Below are 17,471 nucleotides of genomic sequence, written 5' to 3'. Positions count from 1 at the left end.
TTTATTAGATCAGGTGAAAATCTTATCTGCCTGCCCTTATACCTCCTTTCTGCCACAGGCTCACCTTTACTTTGTCTTCTTTTACCAGGAGATATGTTTAATTTAATCTTGGCCTTGAGTTATTTCTGGAATGGCAGGCACAATCTCTGATAAAGGACAAATGCAACATGCATAAAAAACAAAGGTCTTAAAACCAAACTACAGTTGGCGGTCTTAAATAAATGCTTGAGGAGGAACAACAACACATAAAAAAGTCAGTTCGAAATAATGCCGTCATTGAGCACAGGTCTATTAAGACTGATCTATAAAACTCAGCAGACCACCTGTGTTTTTATACCAGGATTTGGGTTGAAATCAGCAGATGCATGTCAATTATAATGTGTTTTTCTCTTTGTGGGGCTTCTCGGTAAGTCGTTTCTGCAAAACAATACTATCAACATGCACAGTTGTGTGAATTGGGGGTCAGAAAAAAAACCAAACAAAACTAACAAAGAAACAGCTTCACCAAAGATTCATTGTTAATTTTTCTTGCTTACCACATTTGGTTGTTAATTCACAGAAATATTATGTCCCAATCCAAAGGTAGCATACAGACTCAAAGTGACCGCTGCTCCCACACACCTTCCCAGAAAGCAGCAGATAATTCCATAAGAAAAGAAAAAAACACCAAAGCTCCTTGTGTTGGCCGAGACCGCCCCCCAACCCCCACCCCCTATCCCGTGCAGGAATATCCTCGGTCCATCCAGAGAGGCGACGACGGTCTGTTTGTGCATCTCAGGTGGTGTGTTGTAGGATGTGCTCTGTTCCATTAGTTTATCCTTACTCGTATCTGAATCAAAATGAAGGAGTGAACGCACCGAGGCACAAAAAACAAAATGCAGATTGCTCCACAAATGGACAGACACACCAAATTCTTCCAATCGATGTCTTGGAGGCAGTGCTTAACTATCAGTTACCTCATGCCTGGATACGATCAATTCGTTTAGAAGTTTAGTCCAATTGTAATCCATATTCCACTGTTTTCAAAGGCAGATGGAGCCATATTCCTTGGCAGGGCAAAGGACAGTGACTGGGACGGTGATAGTAAACACAGCTGCTGCAGGTGCAAAACACAAGATTGTGTGTCGGACAAGCTTAGCTTGGCTGGACATGAGTGAAACGTGTGGAAAAACTCCTTTTTGTTTTTTTAATTTTTTTTTTTTTTTTCTAAACCACCGAGCATCAAGTCTTTAAGAATGTGGAGCTGATACATTACAAAAGTAAGTTTCTCATTCCCATATTCCTTTTTTTGTACTTGGTCACCAGTTTGAATTCATATATTTATATCCATTTATATATATTTATGTATATTTTATACAGTTAAAAACACCATGGAGATGACAGACTATTTGGTTTCTTTTTCTAAGTAGAAGTTTCTCCTTAAATAAATGCATATAAATAAATTATCTTTTCACATGTTCGAGACTGCCACTCTCCCATGCTTCTACCCACAGCAGGTCCTCAGAAATTCAACGGTAGGTTTCAGTGGTATTTTGGCAGAGCGTTCCGAAGCCCCACGACACACGGGACATTTGTAGTTAGTTCTGTCAACTCCTCATTGGCCTGGCTTTGTGGCATCTTTGTGTGTGTCTCTCGGGCTCACTAAGTGAGTCTCCGTAGGCCCAAAAGAGGCCACTCCCCCTTGTCCACCCCCATTTGCTAAAAGGATGCACACAGTCTCTTTGGCCCCCTGAGGGACGAAGCTACTGATGTCCTCCTGTTTCCTCTGGGCATGTGCTAGCGCTCTGAGCTGTTCCTGAGCCTCGTCAAGTAGCGAAGCCACTTCCTCCCGTCTACCAGCCGCTCGGTTGGAGACCGTTACGTTGGACTGTTGATTGACAGCTGAAGCATCTGCTTTGCTTTCCAGAGGGCTAGAACGGCTGCTTCCATCAGTAGGGGCAGTTTGCATACACGAGACCTCATCCTGGTAGGAGTGGACGGAGGGGATGATTGGGATAGAGCAGGGTCGGTAGGGAGCAGGAGGACTCTGGCTAGGGCCGCCTGACCTGAGGCTCCTAGCGCACCTGTGGTCTAAATGGCTGCTCCAAGATTTTGAGGATTGTGAGGCTTGCATATTGTAAAAGGAATCCTGATGTAGGTCATTACCTGGGCCGGAGATGTTCCTGCAAAGAAAGAGGAAAAGATGACAGAGTGATTAAGAAAAAGACAGGAATGTATGTAGAAAGTGTTTCTTGGGAATGTTTGTTTGAATCATAAGAAGAATGAATACATATTCTAAAAGTCGAATAAAGCTGAAGTGTGTAATTTCTGCGCCTGTAGCATCAACAAACACAATTTCAAAAATAATGACTGGTTCAATGAACACTGTTACTTCTTGCCAACAGCAAAGTTCTTTTCAAGGAAAATCATATTTTAAACACCTCCAGGCACCTATTTTAGCCATGCAAGACCAACTCTTATCTTCTAGAAGGGGGAAATACTGAAATCTCAAAAACTGCTCGCCAATTTTATATTTAAATATTTTAAATCCAGCAAGAAAATGACCTGAACTGACCCATAAATGTTGTTTCTTAGGCCATGTGTCCACCAAAGCTTTTTTTTCCCCCCAGCGGCTAGCGTACTTTTCCAATTGTTTTCAATGGGAGCGCCGCGTTTTTTAAGCATCTTTTTCACGCTCAAGCTCTGAGCGCTCGGCGTTTTTTACTCTGAGTAAAACTAGGGCTGCACGATTAATCGCATGAGATTGTCATGCGTGTCTCGTCAGTAAAGCCGGTTCCCTGATTACCGCTAAATCGCCATCACCTGTTTTTAAACGGAGCGCCTTTTAATAGACGGAGCCGTAGTTCACGGACAAGCCACGCAATATCGCGTTCATTATCGAAGGCGATTCATCTGCGATATGAACGCGATATTGCGTGGCTTTTCAGTGATCTACGGCTCTGTCTATTAAATGCCGCTTCATTTGAAAGCAGGTGATGGTGATTTAGCGGTAATCAGGGAACCGGCTTTACTGACGAAATGCGCGTGAGAATAGCATGCGATTAATCGTGCAGCCCTAAGTAAAACACTGCGCTTATCGCTGTCACTTTTTAGCCAGCCGTCCAATCAGAGTGGAGGAGGGGTGGGACAAATACAACACCGACCAGCTGTCACAACATTCTTGCTGTACAATGGCATCAACAAGCAGAGAACAGAACAAAATGGATGAGAAATTAATATCGCTGGTCTCCAAACATACATAGCAAGTACTCTACATTGTGTCGAGCATTTTAAAGGTGCCCTAGAACCAGTTTTTACAAGATGTAATATAAGTCTAGGGTGTCCCCTGAATGTGTCTGTGAAGTTTCAGCTCAAAATACCCCATAGATTTTTTTAATTAATTTTTTTAACTGCCTATTTTGGGGCATCATTAACTATGCACCAATTCAGGCTGCGGCCCCTTTAAATTGCGCGCTCCCTGCCCCCCGAGCTCTCAACTATAATACAGTGCATTTACAAAGTTCACACAGCTAATATAACCCTCAAATGGATCTTTACAAGATGTTCGTCATGCATACCGCATGCATGCTTCGGATCATGTGAGTATTTATTTGGATGTTTACATTTGATTCTGAATAAGTTTGATAGTGCTCCGTGGCTAACATTACACACTGTTGGAGAGATTTATAAAGAATGAAGTTGTGTTTATGAATTATACAGACTGCAAGTGTTTAAAAATGAAAATAGCGACGGCTCTTGTCTCTGTGAATACAGTAAGAAACGATGGTAACTTTAACCACATTTAACAGTACATTAGCAACATGCTAACGAAACATTTAGAAAGACAATTTACAAATATCACTAAAAATATCATAATATCATGGATCATGTCAGTTATTATTGCTCCATCTGCCATTTTTCGCTATTGTTCTTGCTTGCTTACCTAGTCTGATGATTCAGCTGTGCACATATCCAGATGTTAATACTGCCTGCCCTTTTCTAATGCCTTGAACATGAGCTGGCATATGCAAATATTGGGGGCATGCATATTAATGATCCTGACTGTTACGTAACAGTCGGTGTTATGTTGAGATTCACCTGTTTTTCGGAGGTCTTTTAAACAAATGAGATTTATATAAGAAGGAGGAAACAACGGTGTTTGAGACTCACTGTATGTCATTTCCATGTACTGAACTCTTGTTATTCAACTATGCCAAGGTAAATTCAATTTTTGATTCTTTAATCTGAAACAAATTATCTGCGAAATCAATTACAAGTGATAGTGCTACAGATATGCCATATCATAGCAACAAAGCCTCTTAACTGAAAAGTGCTCTCAAGGGCTCACAGCTGGCTAAAAACGCTTTGGTGGACATGCGGCATTACTGTCAAATAGCATTAAAAATTGTATTTTCAGAGTTGGTTCAGTCAATATGCATGTGTATTGCGCAAGTTTTATGACTCTGAGGGAGCTTTTAATGGCAGCTACAGTGGTGCAATTACTTTAAATTGGCTCTTTTATTTAGAAGGCGAGACTTGTCCTGCAATATTGCATGGTGCATTTTCTACCATTCATATTAATAAAAGTGAATCGTCTTGGTATATGCAGCCTTTGCCAGTAGTCAGTCAAACTGTCCTGCCCTAAATGTGCACCATCGGTTGAGTCAGTGTTAATTTTCTTTGCAGTACAGAGCTCATTGTGTACACTTTTAGACAAAGTCAACAACTACGAATAGCTTACTTATTATACTGTAGCTCTCTGCAAATTAAAGTGGGATCCAAGAATGTATTTGAAAATGTGAAAAAACATGAAATTGACCCTGTCATCACAGCAGACATTATTTGAAATTTAATGCCTGAGATAATAAATGAATTAATGCGACTTATAAAACACAAGGCTATTAAGTGTTGACAGAATAACACAATTACTACATATTCAGGTATCTCAGTTTATTAGCCATTCAACATTCATTCTGTCTGGCTGGTAGCCCAGTGTCTTCTCCGACTCATAATCGTTTAGTTCAGCTGGGCTTTAGCTGGTTTCCTGATTCAGAACTGGCTGCTCCCCGTGGCAGTCGTTCTCAAGTTAATCTTCTGACGATTTGATTGCAAAATTCTTTCAAAAGGGATGAAAGCAGAAGTTCCATCCAACCAGACCTTTGGTAAACTAATCTCTCAATTTAGGAGCAATCAGTATTGTTCCCCTGATTCATTATCTTTGTGTAATAATTCATAATCCCTGACAAAGAATGGCTTTTCTCAAAGCATCAATATTTAACCAAGCACTGCTTTTTCTGATAATGACCGAGTCAAAGTTAAGCCTCAATCAAGGGGAGGCAAATTGTCTGATTCTATTTTCTATAAAACAGTAGATATGACAGAAATGTCAAGTATTCCAGCAGGCCATGGATCATTCATAATGAAATATCAAGACTTAGAAACAGTTAAGGATGCATGGATTTAGCCTGCGCTTGTCAGATTTTGCTTAAGATTAGAGATCATGATTTGATTTAATGTGATCATTTACAGAAATCCGCAATGTCAACAGAAAAGAGAGCTCTTTTGAACAAGACTAGAAATTCATAATGAAGCTCCTTCTGCTGAGCACGTCTCTCCAGTGACCCTCTCTCCATCTCTCCTCTAGTCGCATATATATCTAGACCTTTGACTATACGACAAAAGGTCTGGTTCACACGACATCTTATTCTGCCTATACAGAGAGGAAGAGCCTGTCTGACTGTCATTTAGAGCAACGTTTCTCAACTCCAGTCCGCAGGACCCAGTTCCCAGAGAAACAGCAGAAAATATGTGTAGACTTGTGATTAAAATGTTTATGTACATCCAAAACTATAGTACAGACTAATTCACTGGCCTAAATCAGAAAACAAAGCAGAATACTTTCTACTAAGTGCGTAAAAAAAGAAATTTAATATATTTCAATGGTCTGATGCCACAAACCTGGCAAATTCTGCTTATTTCTCTTTTTAAAACAAGAAAAACAAAGAAACCTCCGCCCTTCACCACAGTCAGCCAATCAGATTATAGCTTGCCAGATTGAAAAAGAGACTGTTGGTGGTCTACTCATATAAATATAAGTGACACTCACTCTATGTATCTCACGAATAGACAGATCATTTCCTGCTATTTGTAATTAAGGAGGAAACATCACTTTTGAGGGTTAATAGGTAACATCCGAAGGAAGTGATTGTCTTGCCTCTCTGCAGATTATGCTGTTGTTCTCATCATATCACGTAACAATTTCAGATACCTGCATGAAATGAATTAGGCTGGAAAGAAAACAGCTCGATGGCTGTCACTGTAGTGAAATATATTCAAGGCATGTTTTGAGGTCCTGTATAATGAACAGCCCGGCCTCTTTGAAAGCCTATTACTGAAAACACTTTAATGAGCAAACACTCGCTGTAAGAGAAACACGCAGCTGATGAGGTCAGGCATTAGAAACGGACTTTGTCCAGGAAACCAGCCACTGAGAAAATATGTGTCAGTAGAAGGCATGCCGCAATCTGGGAAATCACTGGATTGTTTTATACAAAAAGGCAGGACTTAATATGAGTAAGCAATTATAAATGCTGTCTATATACTTGCTAAAGCAATCTGCTCAAGGAAATCCAGACGACCCAGAGGGGGGTTTACAGGTACCTTTCTATCTAAAAATACTGGGAACAATAACACTATGAGAAATCTGTTCCCTACGTAAGCCATTCTAGCAAGATAACAGCAAGCTTTCTGGGACGGAAGGAATGAGACAGCCAAGACTTTTTTTTTCTGCTGTCATATGCAAAACAGTTCTATCTCGGTCTCTCTTCCTCCCTCCCTTTCTCTTTTTTCCCGTCACTCCTCTCCTGTCTCGCTCCCACTCTCTCCTTCTCTTTCCTGTCCCGTATCCCAGCCTGTCTCCATGGTAACAGAGCTCTCTCCAGCAGAGAAATATTCTTATGCAGGCTGGAAGGCGGGAAATAGGTCAGTGCTGAGACCCCGTTGGAGATTTTAAGGTGAGGTGGTGTCTTCCGCACTACAAAGCCTTCCTGTATAGCAAACGAAAACCTAACTGGGCCAGGATAGCCTATAGTGTTGATGACTGGCCCATTCTAGCAAACTCATCCAGGACTGGCCATTCCATTGATATATCACTGGCTGTTTAATTGGCTATGACAGTGTAGTTTTTATTAGCTGTGCTGCTCCTAGAAAAGGCAGCACTCCCCAGTGCCCTCCTGTCTCAGTGAGTCATGCCTGCATACAAAACTTCAATAATAGAGCTCAGACAAGCCTGCTTGTTGCTCTCACAGTCGGCATGGAGACAAAGGCATACACTCACCACTGAAAACTTGGGAGCAATTATAAAACAGGCTTTATGGCACATTCACAAAGCCATTAAAGATACACTCTGGGTAAATGTATTTTACCATACAATAAAAAGTAAACCTTGCCAGTGACATAGCACCAATCATGGGGCCTTTCTTGCCCGAGAGAGACAGGGCCCCACCCACAAGTAGTGACATCATGCATGAGAGTTTGTATTGGGGGTTCAATTAATTCACAGTTCACTTTCTTTTTTGATTTTGATTAGTAAAGCCCAAGCTTTACTCACCCTCAAGTCATCCTAGGTGTATATGACTTTCTTCTTTCTGATGAACACAATCGGAGATATTTTAATAAATATCCTGACGCATCCAGGCTTTATAATGGCAGTGAACGGGATCAACAAATATGAGCTGAAGAAAGTGCTTACATTCTCATCCATCCATCATAAATGTGTACTCCACACGGCTCCGGGGGGTTAATAAAGGCCTTCTGAAGCGAAGAGATGCATTTGTGTAAAATTTTTTATATGCATACAGTATTTAACAAGTAAAATATCTAGCTTCCTCCAGACCGCCTTCCGTATTCAACGTACGAAGAAAGTGTAAAACTCTTGCAGTTAAAAAAGCTTACGCTATGTCCTATGGAAAAATTTACTTTGGGCAAATTAGCCCTAAATAAAAACAAAAGAACCAGCTTTTGTTCATAAATCAGAAAAACCTCCTTCCGAAAAGAGCATTGTGCTCTGATTGGTCAGCTGGATCAGTATTGTATTTCATTAATCGCTTTGTGCATTTCGGATATGGCACAACCCTTACCATAACCGTATTAGATCCAGGGTGAAAAAAACACACCACTAACGCAACTCAACCAGGCCTCATGCGCTCTATTTTGCATATGCCTTGGGGCGGGAATTATTTAAATTATTTAAGGGATATTGTGATGTGTACGTTCCTGGAAGAAAGCTCAAGACTACAATCAAGGTGTTTCAGGGAGCAACATTTACACACTAAAGAAAGCTGAAAAAAAAAAAAAAAAAAAAAACAACAACAAAAAAACTAGTGGTGGGCATAGATTAATTTTTTTAATCTAGATTAAAATGGCTCATTTGAATTCTGCCGAAGACATTCAGAATATGTGTACTAGCCAAATAATGACTAAAAGTAATCTGCCATTTTGTCCGACAAAGCAGTCAGGAGTTAGAAGATTAACCTCGGTGGAGTTAAACTTGAAAAATTGTGTATATTGATATCTTTCCGCGTTTGAAACAACATTGATTCTCATGTTTATTGATGTTTATTTGATGCTATAAATGGACTCGTAGTAAGAGATGATCGGTTTACGAGCCTCTTGAGCTGAGGTGCTACAGCAATCTGTCACGACCATGGTCACGACATATTAAAGAGCAACAAAACGTTTTTTATTGTTTGAATTTCTAAAAAAAAAACTACACCGTTTTAAAGCTGGGACTTTGTTTAATATCATAAGTAACCTGCTCTGTCTTGTCTGTCGATGTGTTGTCAGTGTCCTCTTTGCTCCGCGATGTATTTTTCACTGTGTGTGGCGTGACAGCGCCAGGGCTTGTCGGATAAAGCAACAGTAACTAAGGGGGGGTGGGTCTGTGCGAAAGGTCAATTCGGCTAGGTATACATCCACGCTAAAATATCAAGGTGAAAGTCATCATAGCTTGCGTAGTATAGACCCAGCTCCCAACCCAACTTTGAGAATAGATTAACGGCGCTATTTTTTAAGAGTCTCACGTTAACGCAGCACGTTAACGCCGATAACGGCCCATCGCTAAAAAAAAAACAAAACAAAAGTATAATAGGCCCTCTTTAAGAGGAAAACAAACAAATAATTAAATATATCTTTAAATATTGAACCTGGATAAACTGCTTGAATTCAGATCTAAGATGCAGGAGAAACAGAAAAAAATTACAAAGTTCTCTGCCTTAGGGTTTTGCGGTAGAAACTGTTGTTTAAAACTATGGATTGGCTCATAAATCAGTGGATCGAGGGAGCAGACAGAGAGGTCCTGGTAGAGGCCGAAAGTGTCACCTACAGAACCGACTCACATGGATGCCACCCCCCAAAAAAAAAACGTAATTGAAATTTTCATTGCATTAATGCATCCCATCCCTCACAGAATGATGGACGGCGGTTTAATCCATTGGGGCAGGACTATGCGCAAGCATTAAATAATTAGTATTAAGCTCATTGACCTGTTGCAAATTAATGTTGCTAACTAACCTTCTCACTGACTCCCTCTCTGAGCTGTCTACTTCCTGTAGATGTTGGTAGGCAGGACCAGAATCTCTTGATCCACCAATGGCATTCAGACATCCTCTGGTTATGGGTGGTGTTCTGCGAGATACAGGCCGAAGAGCAGAACGACGACTCTGATCTGGACTATGAGAAAGGGAACTGCTCCTGTAAAATAAAACAAACATCACATAAAACATCACTCATGGATTTCTTTATTTGTACTTTTGTGTTATTGCTGGAGTCAATTTGATCCCCAGGGAGAAACGGTTCAAATCTGACAAGTGCATGTTTATTCAGGGATAAATAATCTTGATATGGGGCTTTGACTAGGATAGAAGAACATATTAAAAGCATGAGAAGAGAACTTAACAACATCAACAGCAACAACAATAATATTTATTTTAAAATTATGTATTTTATTTTAATTATTATTAATATTAATGGTAATAATAATAATTTAATCATTTGTTATATTTATATAGCGCTTTTCTGGGTACTCAAAGCGCTTTACATATGGAAGGGGGAATCGCCTTAACCACCACCATCGTGCAGCATCCACCTGAAATTAGCCTTAATTTTAATTATTAGCCTTAATTATTATATTATTTTACCTTAATTTTACATTTAATTTAAAGTTTGATAGGACAGACAAAGAGAGGAAATGACTGGATAGGAGAAGCAAACCAACAAACAAGCAAAACCAACAGAACAGAACAAATACATAAACATAAATAAATACAATAAAACTGATCTTTTGTTTTGTGGATCTGTGGATGCTTTTTTGTGAGGAAATGCTAAAAATAGCACACGATTTGGTACAAAGCAAAGCAGCGATACTCAATCTTATTTTCTATCCCAGTCTATAGCGTTCTTGTGTTAGAAATGCTTAACACTCTCACTTTCTCTCTGTCTCCATCTGGTGTGCTGAATGTTTTACAAAGCAGGACATTTATTCATAAAGCTTGCTGAGAAAGACACTGGAAATAAACACCACTTTGGAATAGGTCTACACACCTATAGACAATGTGTGTGTGTGTGTGTGTGTGTGTGTGTGTGTGTGTGTGAGAATAATTCACTAGATATATTTCATCTATCATTAAAAAACGGAGCACATCACCAATGACTCACCTTGTTCCCAATTAGATATTTATGTGAGACTGCTAGGCAAACTACAGGGAGATGTTGTACATACATTTCCACTGAATGGGGCCGCATTAACATAGAGATTAATTGACCTATCAGACTGCTGGCAGTAAGGAGCACACATTTGACTTTTGGGTAAAAAATAGCCTGGAGAGGAATTCATGCTCGATTTTAGATGAGTCTCAAACAGAGAGATAATTCACTGCATATTTAAATTGTTCCTTTCTCTGTGTCAAGTGCAATCAGTTAGATTTTGATGATGGTTAGAAGACATGAGCGGTTGGGGAAGGGTGGGATAGGGGCATATGTACTGTATGTATGATTGCAAGAGTGCACTGAACCACAAACAAAAACAGAGAGTGGAATCAGGGCTTAACGTGTAGATTGAGGAAAGTATGAGGATTAAATAAGGCTGAAAGGATTTGTGTCTCTGCCATCAGACCACCCCCACCCCTTGATAAAACCCTATGACACACGGGAACTCTTATCCACACACGCACTTTGGGTGTGGATGAGCCATCATTTAAAACATAATAGATCAATCATATCAGGAAAAAATTTAATGGATGAATGAATTCAATAAAACCTAACAATCTATTGAATCCTAAAACAACAAACCTCCATTTCAAATTACTTTCTTTTTTTATGGATATTATTAGAAAATATTTTAAAATGCTGCAGCCAAGTCACTTATAATAGTATCCAGAGAGGATACAAATAGTACTTCTTTATCCAAATGATTAAATAAATTGCAGGAAGAGCAATCTGTGGATTAAACTGTCATCCCTCATTCCCATCAGTATAAAAACAACTACATTTGCTCTAAGGTAAATTAACTTAACGTCTTTTCTTTCACGTATTGATTCACGTCAGTTATTGATTCACATGTTACTATGCAATTCAACAGTTTCTTTAATGAAAAACAGCAGATGCAATGTTGCGATGATACAATTCATTTCAATGCAATTAGTTTATGATCACATTTTAATGAAAATCACACGGTTCATGGATTTCTACAGGAAGCTCTGTAAAGCTTGTCTGAGTTAGCAACAGTAACTAACAGGGCAGGGTGGGGCTTAGTGAAGTAAGTTAACTGTGTCCAACATGCATTACTGTTCCAAAGTTAAGTAGATTTTTATTTTTTTTATAGAATACTTTTATTCAGTGAGGACACATTAAATAGATAAAAAGTGACAGTAAAGACTTTTATAATGTTTATTAAAAGATTTCTATTTCAAATAACTAATGATCTTTTGAACTTTCTATTCATCAGAGCATTGTGAAAAAAAAGTATCACAGTTTCCACAAAAATATTAAGCAGCATAACTGTTTTTAACATTGATAATAAAAAGAAATGTTTCTTCAGCACCTAATCAGCAAATTAGAATGATCATGTGACACTGAAGACTGGTGTAATGATGCTGAAAATTCAGCCTTGCCATCTCAGGAATAAATTTCATTTTAAAACACACTAAAATAGAAAACAGTTATTTTAAATTGTGATAATATTTCACAATATTACTATAATGTCCATGAACTAAGAAACAAGGGTGAGCTGGATCCAAATGCCAAAAGTTTATTGTAGAAAAAACTAAGATACAAAAAAGAACTCAATGAATACAAGAAACAAAACTGAGGAAACCAATGGGACATCAATTCATGGACAACACAAAATGAAAAACACAGGTGAAACACTGGGGTTTAAATACTCAAGATAACAAGTGCTGGAACAAGGAACAGGTGAAAGTGATTAGTAGCTCTGGAGATAAATGAGTAGCAAACCAGGGACTAAGGCAAACACAGGAAGTTAAACACAGGAATCATAAGAACAGGGCAGAATCCAACCTAAAAGTCCAAATAAAACAACAACAACAAATTCAAACACATGGTACATAAAACCTTGAGTATGTAACAATTACTGTTTTTACTGTATTTACTGTCAAATAAATACAGCTTGACACTTTTTTCAAAAATGTAACCGACCCCTAAACTTCTGGGGCCGTATTCACAAAACATTTTATCTACCACTAAGAGTTCTCCTAAATAGCAGTAAAAGTTCTTAGCTAAGAGTTTTCTCTTAAAACCTATTCACAAAGCTGCTGAGACCAACTTTTACTAAGGAATAGAGAGAAGTCTTAAGCTAAGAGTAAGGGCGGAGTTGACCTCGTTGCTATGGAGTATACACACAGTGATTGGCTGAAGTCAGCGATTTAATCATGGTAATATTGTAGAATGAGGTGTCATGTTTCCATATTAAAATTATGGTTTTAAAATACAAATATTGCCCTATTCAAATAAATATTTTTTAATAAAAATGTTGCCAAAGTCAAAATAAAATGTTGCCATATTGTTGCCATGAAGGTTTTAAAATGTAGGCTAAGGGTGCGTTCACACTTGTCATGTTTGGTTCGATTAAAACGAACCCTGGTGCGATTGCTCGGTTAGTGCGGTTCATTTGAACATATGTGAACGCTGCCATCCGAACCCTGGTGTGCACCAAGCAAGCGGGCTGAGACCGCTGAAAAGATGGGTCTCGGTCCACTTCCAAACGAACTCTGGTGCGGTTCGAATGATATATGAACACAACACGGACCAAAGACATGTAACCGAACCAAAAACAGGAAGACGAGACCCTAAAAAGGACAGAATCCTCACGCATGTCGGTTTTTCTTGTCATAGTCACGAGTTTGCCCATCACAGGCATCAGACGCGCATCTCCATGCAGCAGATCATTTGTGTGTGTGATGGATGGATTCCCGCCGCTGTTTTGACTACTTTACACATTTTATAAGCTCTTCACTAGTTCCCAGCTGGCCAAAATACCATCACATGCAGGCTACGCCCCGCACATTTACATCAGCAAACAGCATTGTTTTGGATGTTCGGTAAGTTCCGTCTCAAAATAGGCAATACGTCATAAAATCCGACCAATCACGTATCCCTATGCCTTTAGGTTCGGTATCTTTTGGTTCGGTGATAAAATTGCCAATCTGAACGCTAACTGGACCAGGACTAAATGTTTTTTCCACATGAAACTTGGTGAATTTACTTTTTGAACAGGATTCTGTGATAACCGTGATCATTTTGGTCACTATAATCATGAAATGAAATTTTTTCAGCTGAGAAGCCTGTTAAAGAAGAATAGGCAATCCAGGAACTAACTGGACTAACAGAGGCCAGAGATCGCTAACTATGGCTATTCAAAACACTTTTCAAGACAATAGATACACGATTGAGACGATGAATGCATGTATTGACTGAATTTGTGTCTGAATAGCGCTCCCTCCGTGGGCGTGGCCGCATTAGCGGATAATGAGCTGAATCACAGACTTCTGACATGGCTCTCTTTTCATACAGATTACATAAACACAGAATGTTTGTTTATTTGACTTACACGATTTAAAACCTGACATTTCAAGGTTTTTTCAGACATAAGTATAATTTTTTTATGATTAGTATTCACTAAGTTACAGTTCATTTTCTGAGAACTATCAGATTGGACTTCGTTCAGAGGGAGATGAGAGATCACGCATCATGTTAGTTTTCTTTATTTTACAAAAAGCACAACATTTTGTTTTTAATCTGAGTGTATACAAATAAAAGAAGATATTCTATAGTTTCAATTGATATATTACTTATGTCGGAAATGACGGAGTATTTTAAGTCTGTTTTGCTGCAATGTGAAAAAAATCCTGCAAAATGCACCGGCGTGTTACCCGACTCCAGAGAGGTAATGTCTTATTATGCCGCTTTCATCGTCGCTCAGATCGTCTTCAGCATCAGTGAGCGCTTGCTCATAAGCATCCGGCTTGTCGAAGAACTACTTCAAAACATTTTCGGTGTAACGGCCACGGTTCTTCATTGAATTTTGATATCAGCTAGAGCCGGCCAGAGCGCTGCATAATAAGTAGCCACGCTTCCCAGTATGGAAATACACACAGACAATGACACGCCCCTACTGCGTGCTAGAATCTCCGAAAAACAAGCCGATTTCAATCTCAAAATGTACGCTTTTAAATATACCAATACTGCTATCTCAAACACGGAAAGGCTTCTTCATGATCTCAACTAACAGATTCTGCAAAAAAACGAAAATCACCAATTTTGAAAAAAAAAAAATGCTTCTTTCTCATTTTGCTCGAAAGTTGTGCTGCCGACTTGTGTCCCTGGTTTCCGTGACGGGTCACATATATATATGTATATATTATATATTCAATCATTTGTAAGTGTGAAACCTTTGCCACAGGTAATCTGACAATATTTATTTATTTGTTAAAGATTTTTTTTTGCCGTCTCATCGTAGATTCAAATCTATAAATCAAAATGTACTGCATTTATGAAGAAAAAGTTCAGCACCCAATGCTGTATAGCTATTGCCTCAATGGTGTACAGTGTCTTTTGGTGGATTAGGATTGTTTATGATCTGGTCTTAGTGACTTAGGACTCCTCTTGACTACTTTTAGCACTAAAATGCTTTGTGAAATACTCTTAGAGCAAAAATGTAGGACTCCTAAAATTAGGACTGATTAGGACATGCCCATTATTTTTAAGATTTTCTCCTAAATCGGCGAGTTAGGAGCAACTTTTAGCCTTAAGATGTTTTGTGAATATGGCCCTTGAACATTATTGTATCTTTTGGAAAAAACAAAACAAAACAAAACATGAAACTGTCATATTGTGTTATAGCAGAGATCTGACTATAAAAAGCACTAGGCCGGTAAATTACATGTCATCACAGTGAAATTTATTTCCATATACTGTTGCCACTTATGCTATTACAGAACCACATATTAATGTATGTACTGCCAATTAGAATTATAATTTTTGTACTATTCAGTAAATGTACCACAATCATTGGGTGCATAGTATTGGATGTAATTTAATTTCTCTCCTCAGTGCTTCTTGACAGAGGCATGTGGTCTTTAAACTGCTTTGTTACAATAATCATTATCATAATTTCTTGCAATGCCATTAAATCAGCATGGAAAAAAGAGACATCTTTAGAAGGATAAAAATAAATAAAGAAATGTTTTTAAGACGAAATTAAGAATTGGCTGCCTTTGCTGTGATATCACTATTATCATACCTGGTGTGTTTTCCTGTCATTGTGCCTTGTGGATTGGTAGAGGCAGCAGTGCTTTGAGCAAAACTGGACTCTCGAACAGCGCTTCCAAGTGGTGGCAAGGACCTTGTGGGTTTATAATACTGAAAAAGAGACAAAAAAAGAAGACAAATGTTAAATATTACAATTTTGTCTATGGGTGATGCTATGAGCTGTCATCTAATCTTTTTTTTTTCAGTCCCAGTTGGTTAATATATCCAGAAGAGCTCAGACATCTGCTCTTCTCTTTGCCTTGATTTTTGGCTTTGACAAAGAGTCAGTGGTCGAGTTCCACTGATGTTCAGATAATCCAACAGACCTGTATGGAACCTGCAGACAAATCCAATTTAAATTTCACACCTTGAATACTTCCTCATAAAAACCCATTTCTGCTTCTGGCAGAATGCACACAATGATCTAAATGTCAGAGAGATACTTAATCTCTTCCACTATCCCACCTTCACTTCACATGTCTAGTGGCAGAGAAAAGAGAGAGGGAGTGTACAGGAGGAGAACTGATGGGGGATCAGAGAAGGGCACTAGAGTCACTCTAATTGGATAATATAGCACTTTCAGGACTATGTAAATTCAAGCAATGTCCCAATAGCTTCCTCTAATGGAGCTTGTGTGGGAACAATATGTGCAGTGCAGAAGAGATCATACTGTTTTTTCCCCCCGCCGTCCTTTTTCTTCCCTCATTTACATTTATGCATTTGGCAGACACTTTTCTTAATGCGCCTTACATTGCACTCAAAGTATACATTTCATCAGTTTAAGCATTCCTTGGGAATCCAATTCATGACTTTGCCATTGCTATGCTCTACTGTTTGAGCTACAGGCACACAGGAACTTTATTGTGATTGCTTAAATTTATGCAGTGTATGTGCATAATTTAGTAACTCATTATTTTCTGTTCTGCAAATTATGACTGGGAGCATCTTTACATTATGATTTGAATGGATCATGTAACATCCCAACCTACAGGACTTTATTCATTTGTGATATAACAGTAGCTTGGAGGAAATGTCTTGTGTCTGTGAAATACTGACACTGTCTTGACAAAGAAATGACATATGCAGTAAGCTTTTTTTTTTTGTCAAACCTGAGCTGAAGTAAGCTGACAATACAAATATGTGAAATGTAACCCACACACTATACCGTAGGCAATTTTATAATGTTTTATCTAATGTTTTGAAATTCAAGTGAGTCATATGTTTAAAAACACTTACATAAATCTTATTTTTTTATTTCAAAATAAAATATAGTTTATGATTACTTTAGCAGACATTTAGCCAGTTGTGTTATGCTACATTATGTTATATGTTATGTAATGGCCATCTTTCTCTCTATGTTAATATGAATTACACAGCTGTGTGATTTAGCGACTCATGATGTGCTATTGAAAATATCAGGTGAGTGGGAAGTAGCTATAGAGAGATTTTTAAAGAAGGAAAAGGGTAGCCAGAGAAAGAGTAGAAATAAAGCTGTGGGAGGATGTGGTGGCAAGACATTCTGACTAATAATAGATTTATGTGAATACAGAAAGAAAAAATAAAAGCCAAATATTCAGAAAAGGTATAGAATAAGATTTGCTAAAATGGTTATTTTATATTCTGCAGTGCTTGTAAGGTGTGAAACACAAAATTAACACATCAGTTCAAAA

The 17,471-nt window shown here is 38.5% G+C and overlaps 1 protein-coding gene across 1 annotated transcript in view; it reads right to left on the bottom strand.

Annotated features, from left to right (window-relative positions):
• Nucleotides 1-1,594: 1,594 nt before the first annotated feature.
• Nucleotides 1,595-17,471, bottom strand: part of LOC137020024 (pro-neuregulin-3, membrane-bound isoform) — a 372,413-nt gene continuing 356,536 nt past the window's right edge. Inside the window, exons 7-9 of the mRNA XM_067385207.1 lie at nt 15,794-15,912; nt 9,550-9,729; nt 1,595-2,162 (exon numbers count right to left, since the gene is read on the bottom strand). Coding sequence (XP_067241308.1) covers nt 1,595-2,162; nt 9,550-9,729; nt 15,794-15,912 — 867 coding nt within the window. The remainder of the gene's footprint in view (nt 2,163-9,549; nt 9,730-15,793; nt 15,913-17,471) is intronic.

The sequence above is a fragment of the Chanodichthys erythropterus genome, chromosome 5, assembly GCF_024489055.1.
Source record: "Chanodichthys erythropterus isolate Z2021 chromosome 5, ASM2448905v1, whole genome shotgun sequence".
Taxonomy (NCBI): domain Eukaryota; kingdom Metazoa; phylum Chordata; class Actinopteri; order Cypriniformes; family Xenocyprididae; genus Chanodichthys; species Chanodichthys erythropterus.
The sequence above is the reverse complement of the archived record's forward strand: the minus strand, read 5'-3'. Positions and strand labels throughout refer to the sequence as shown.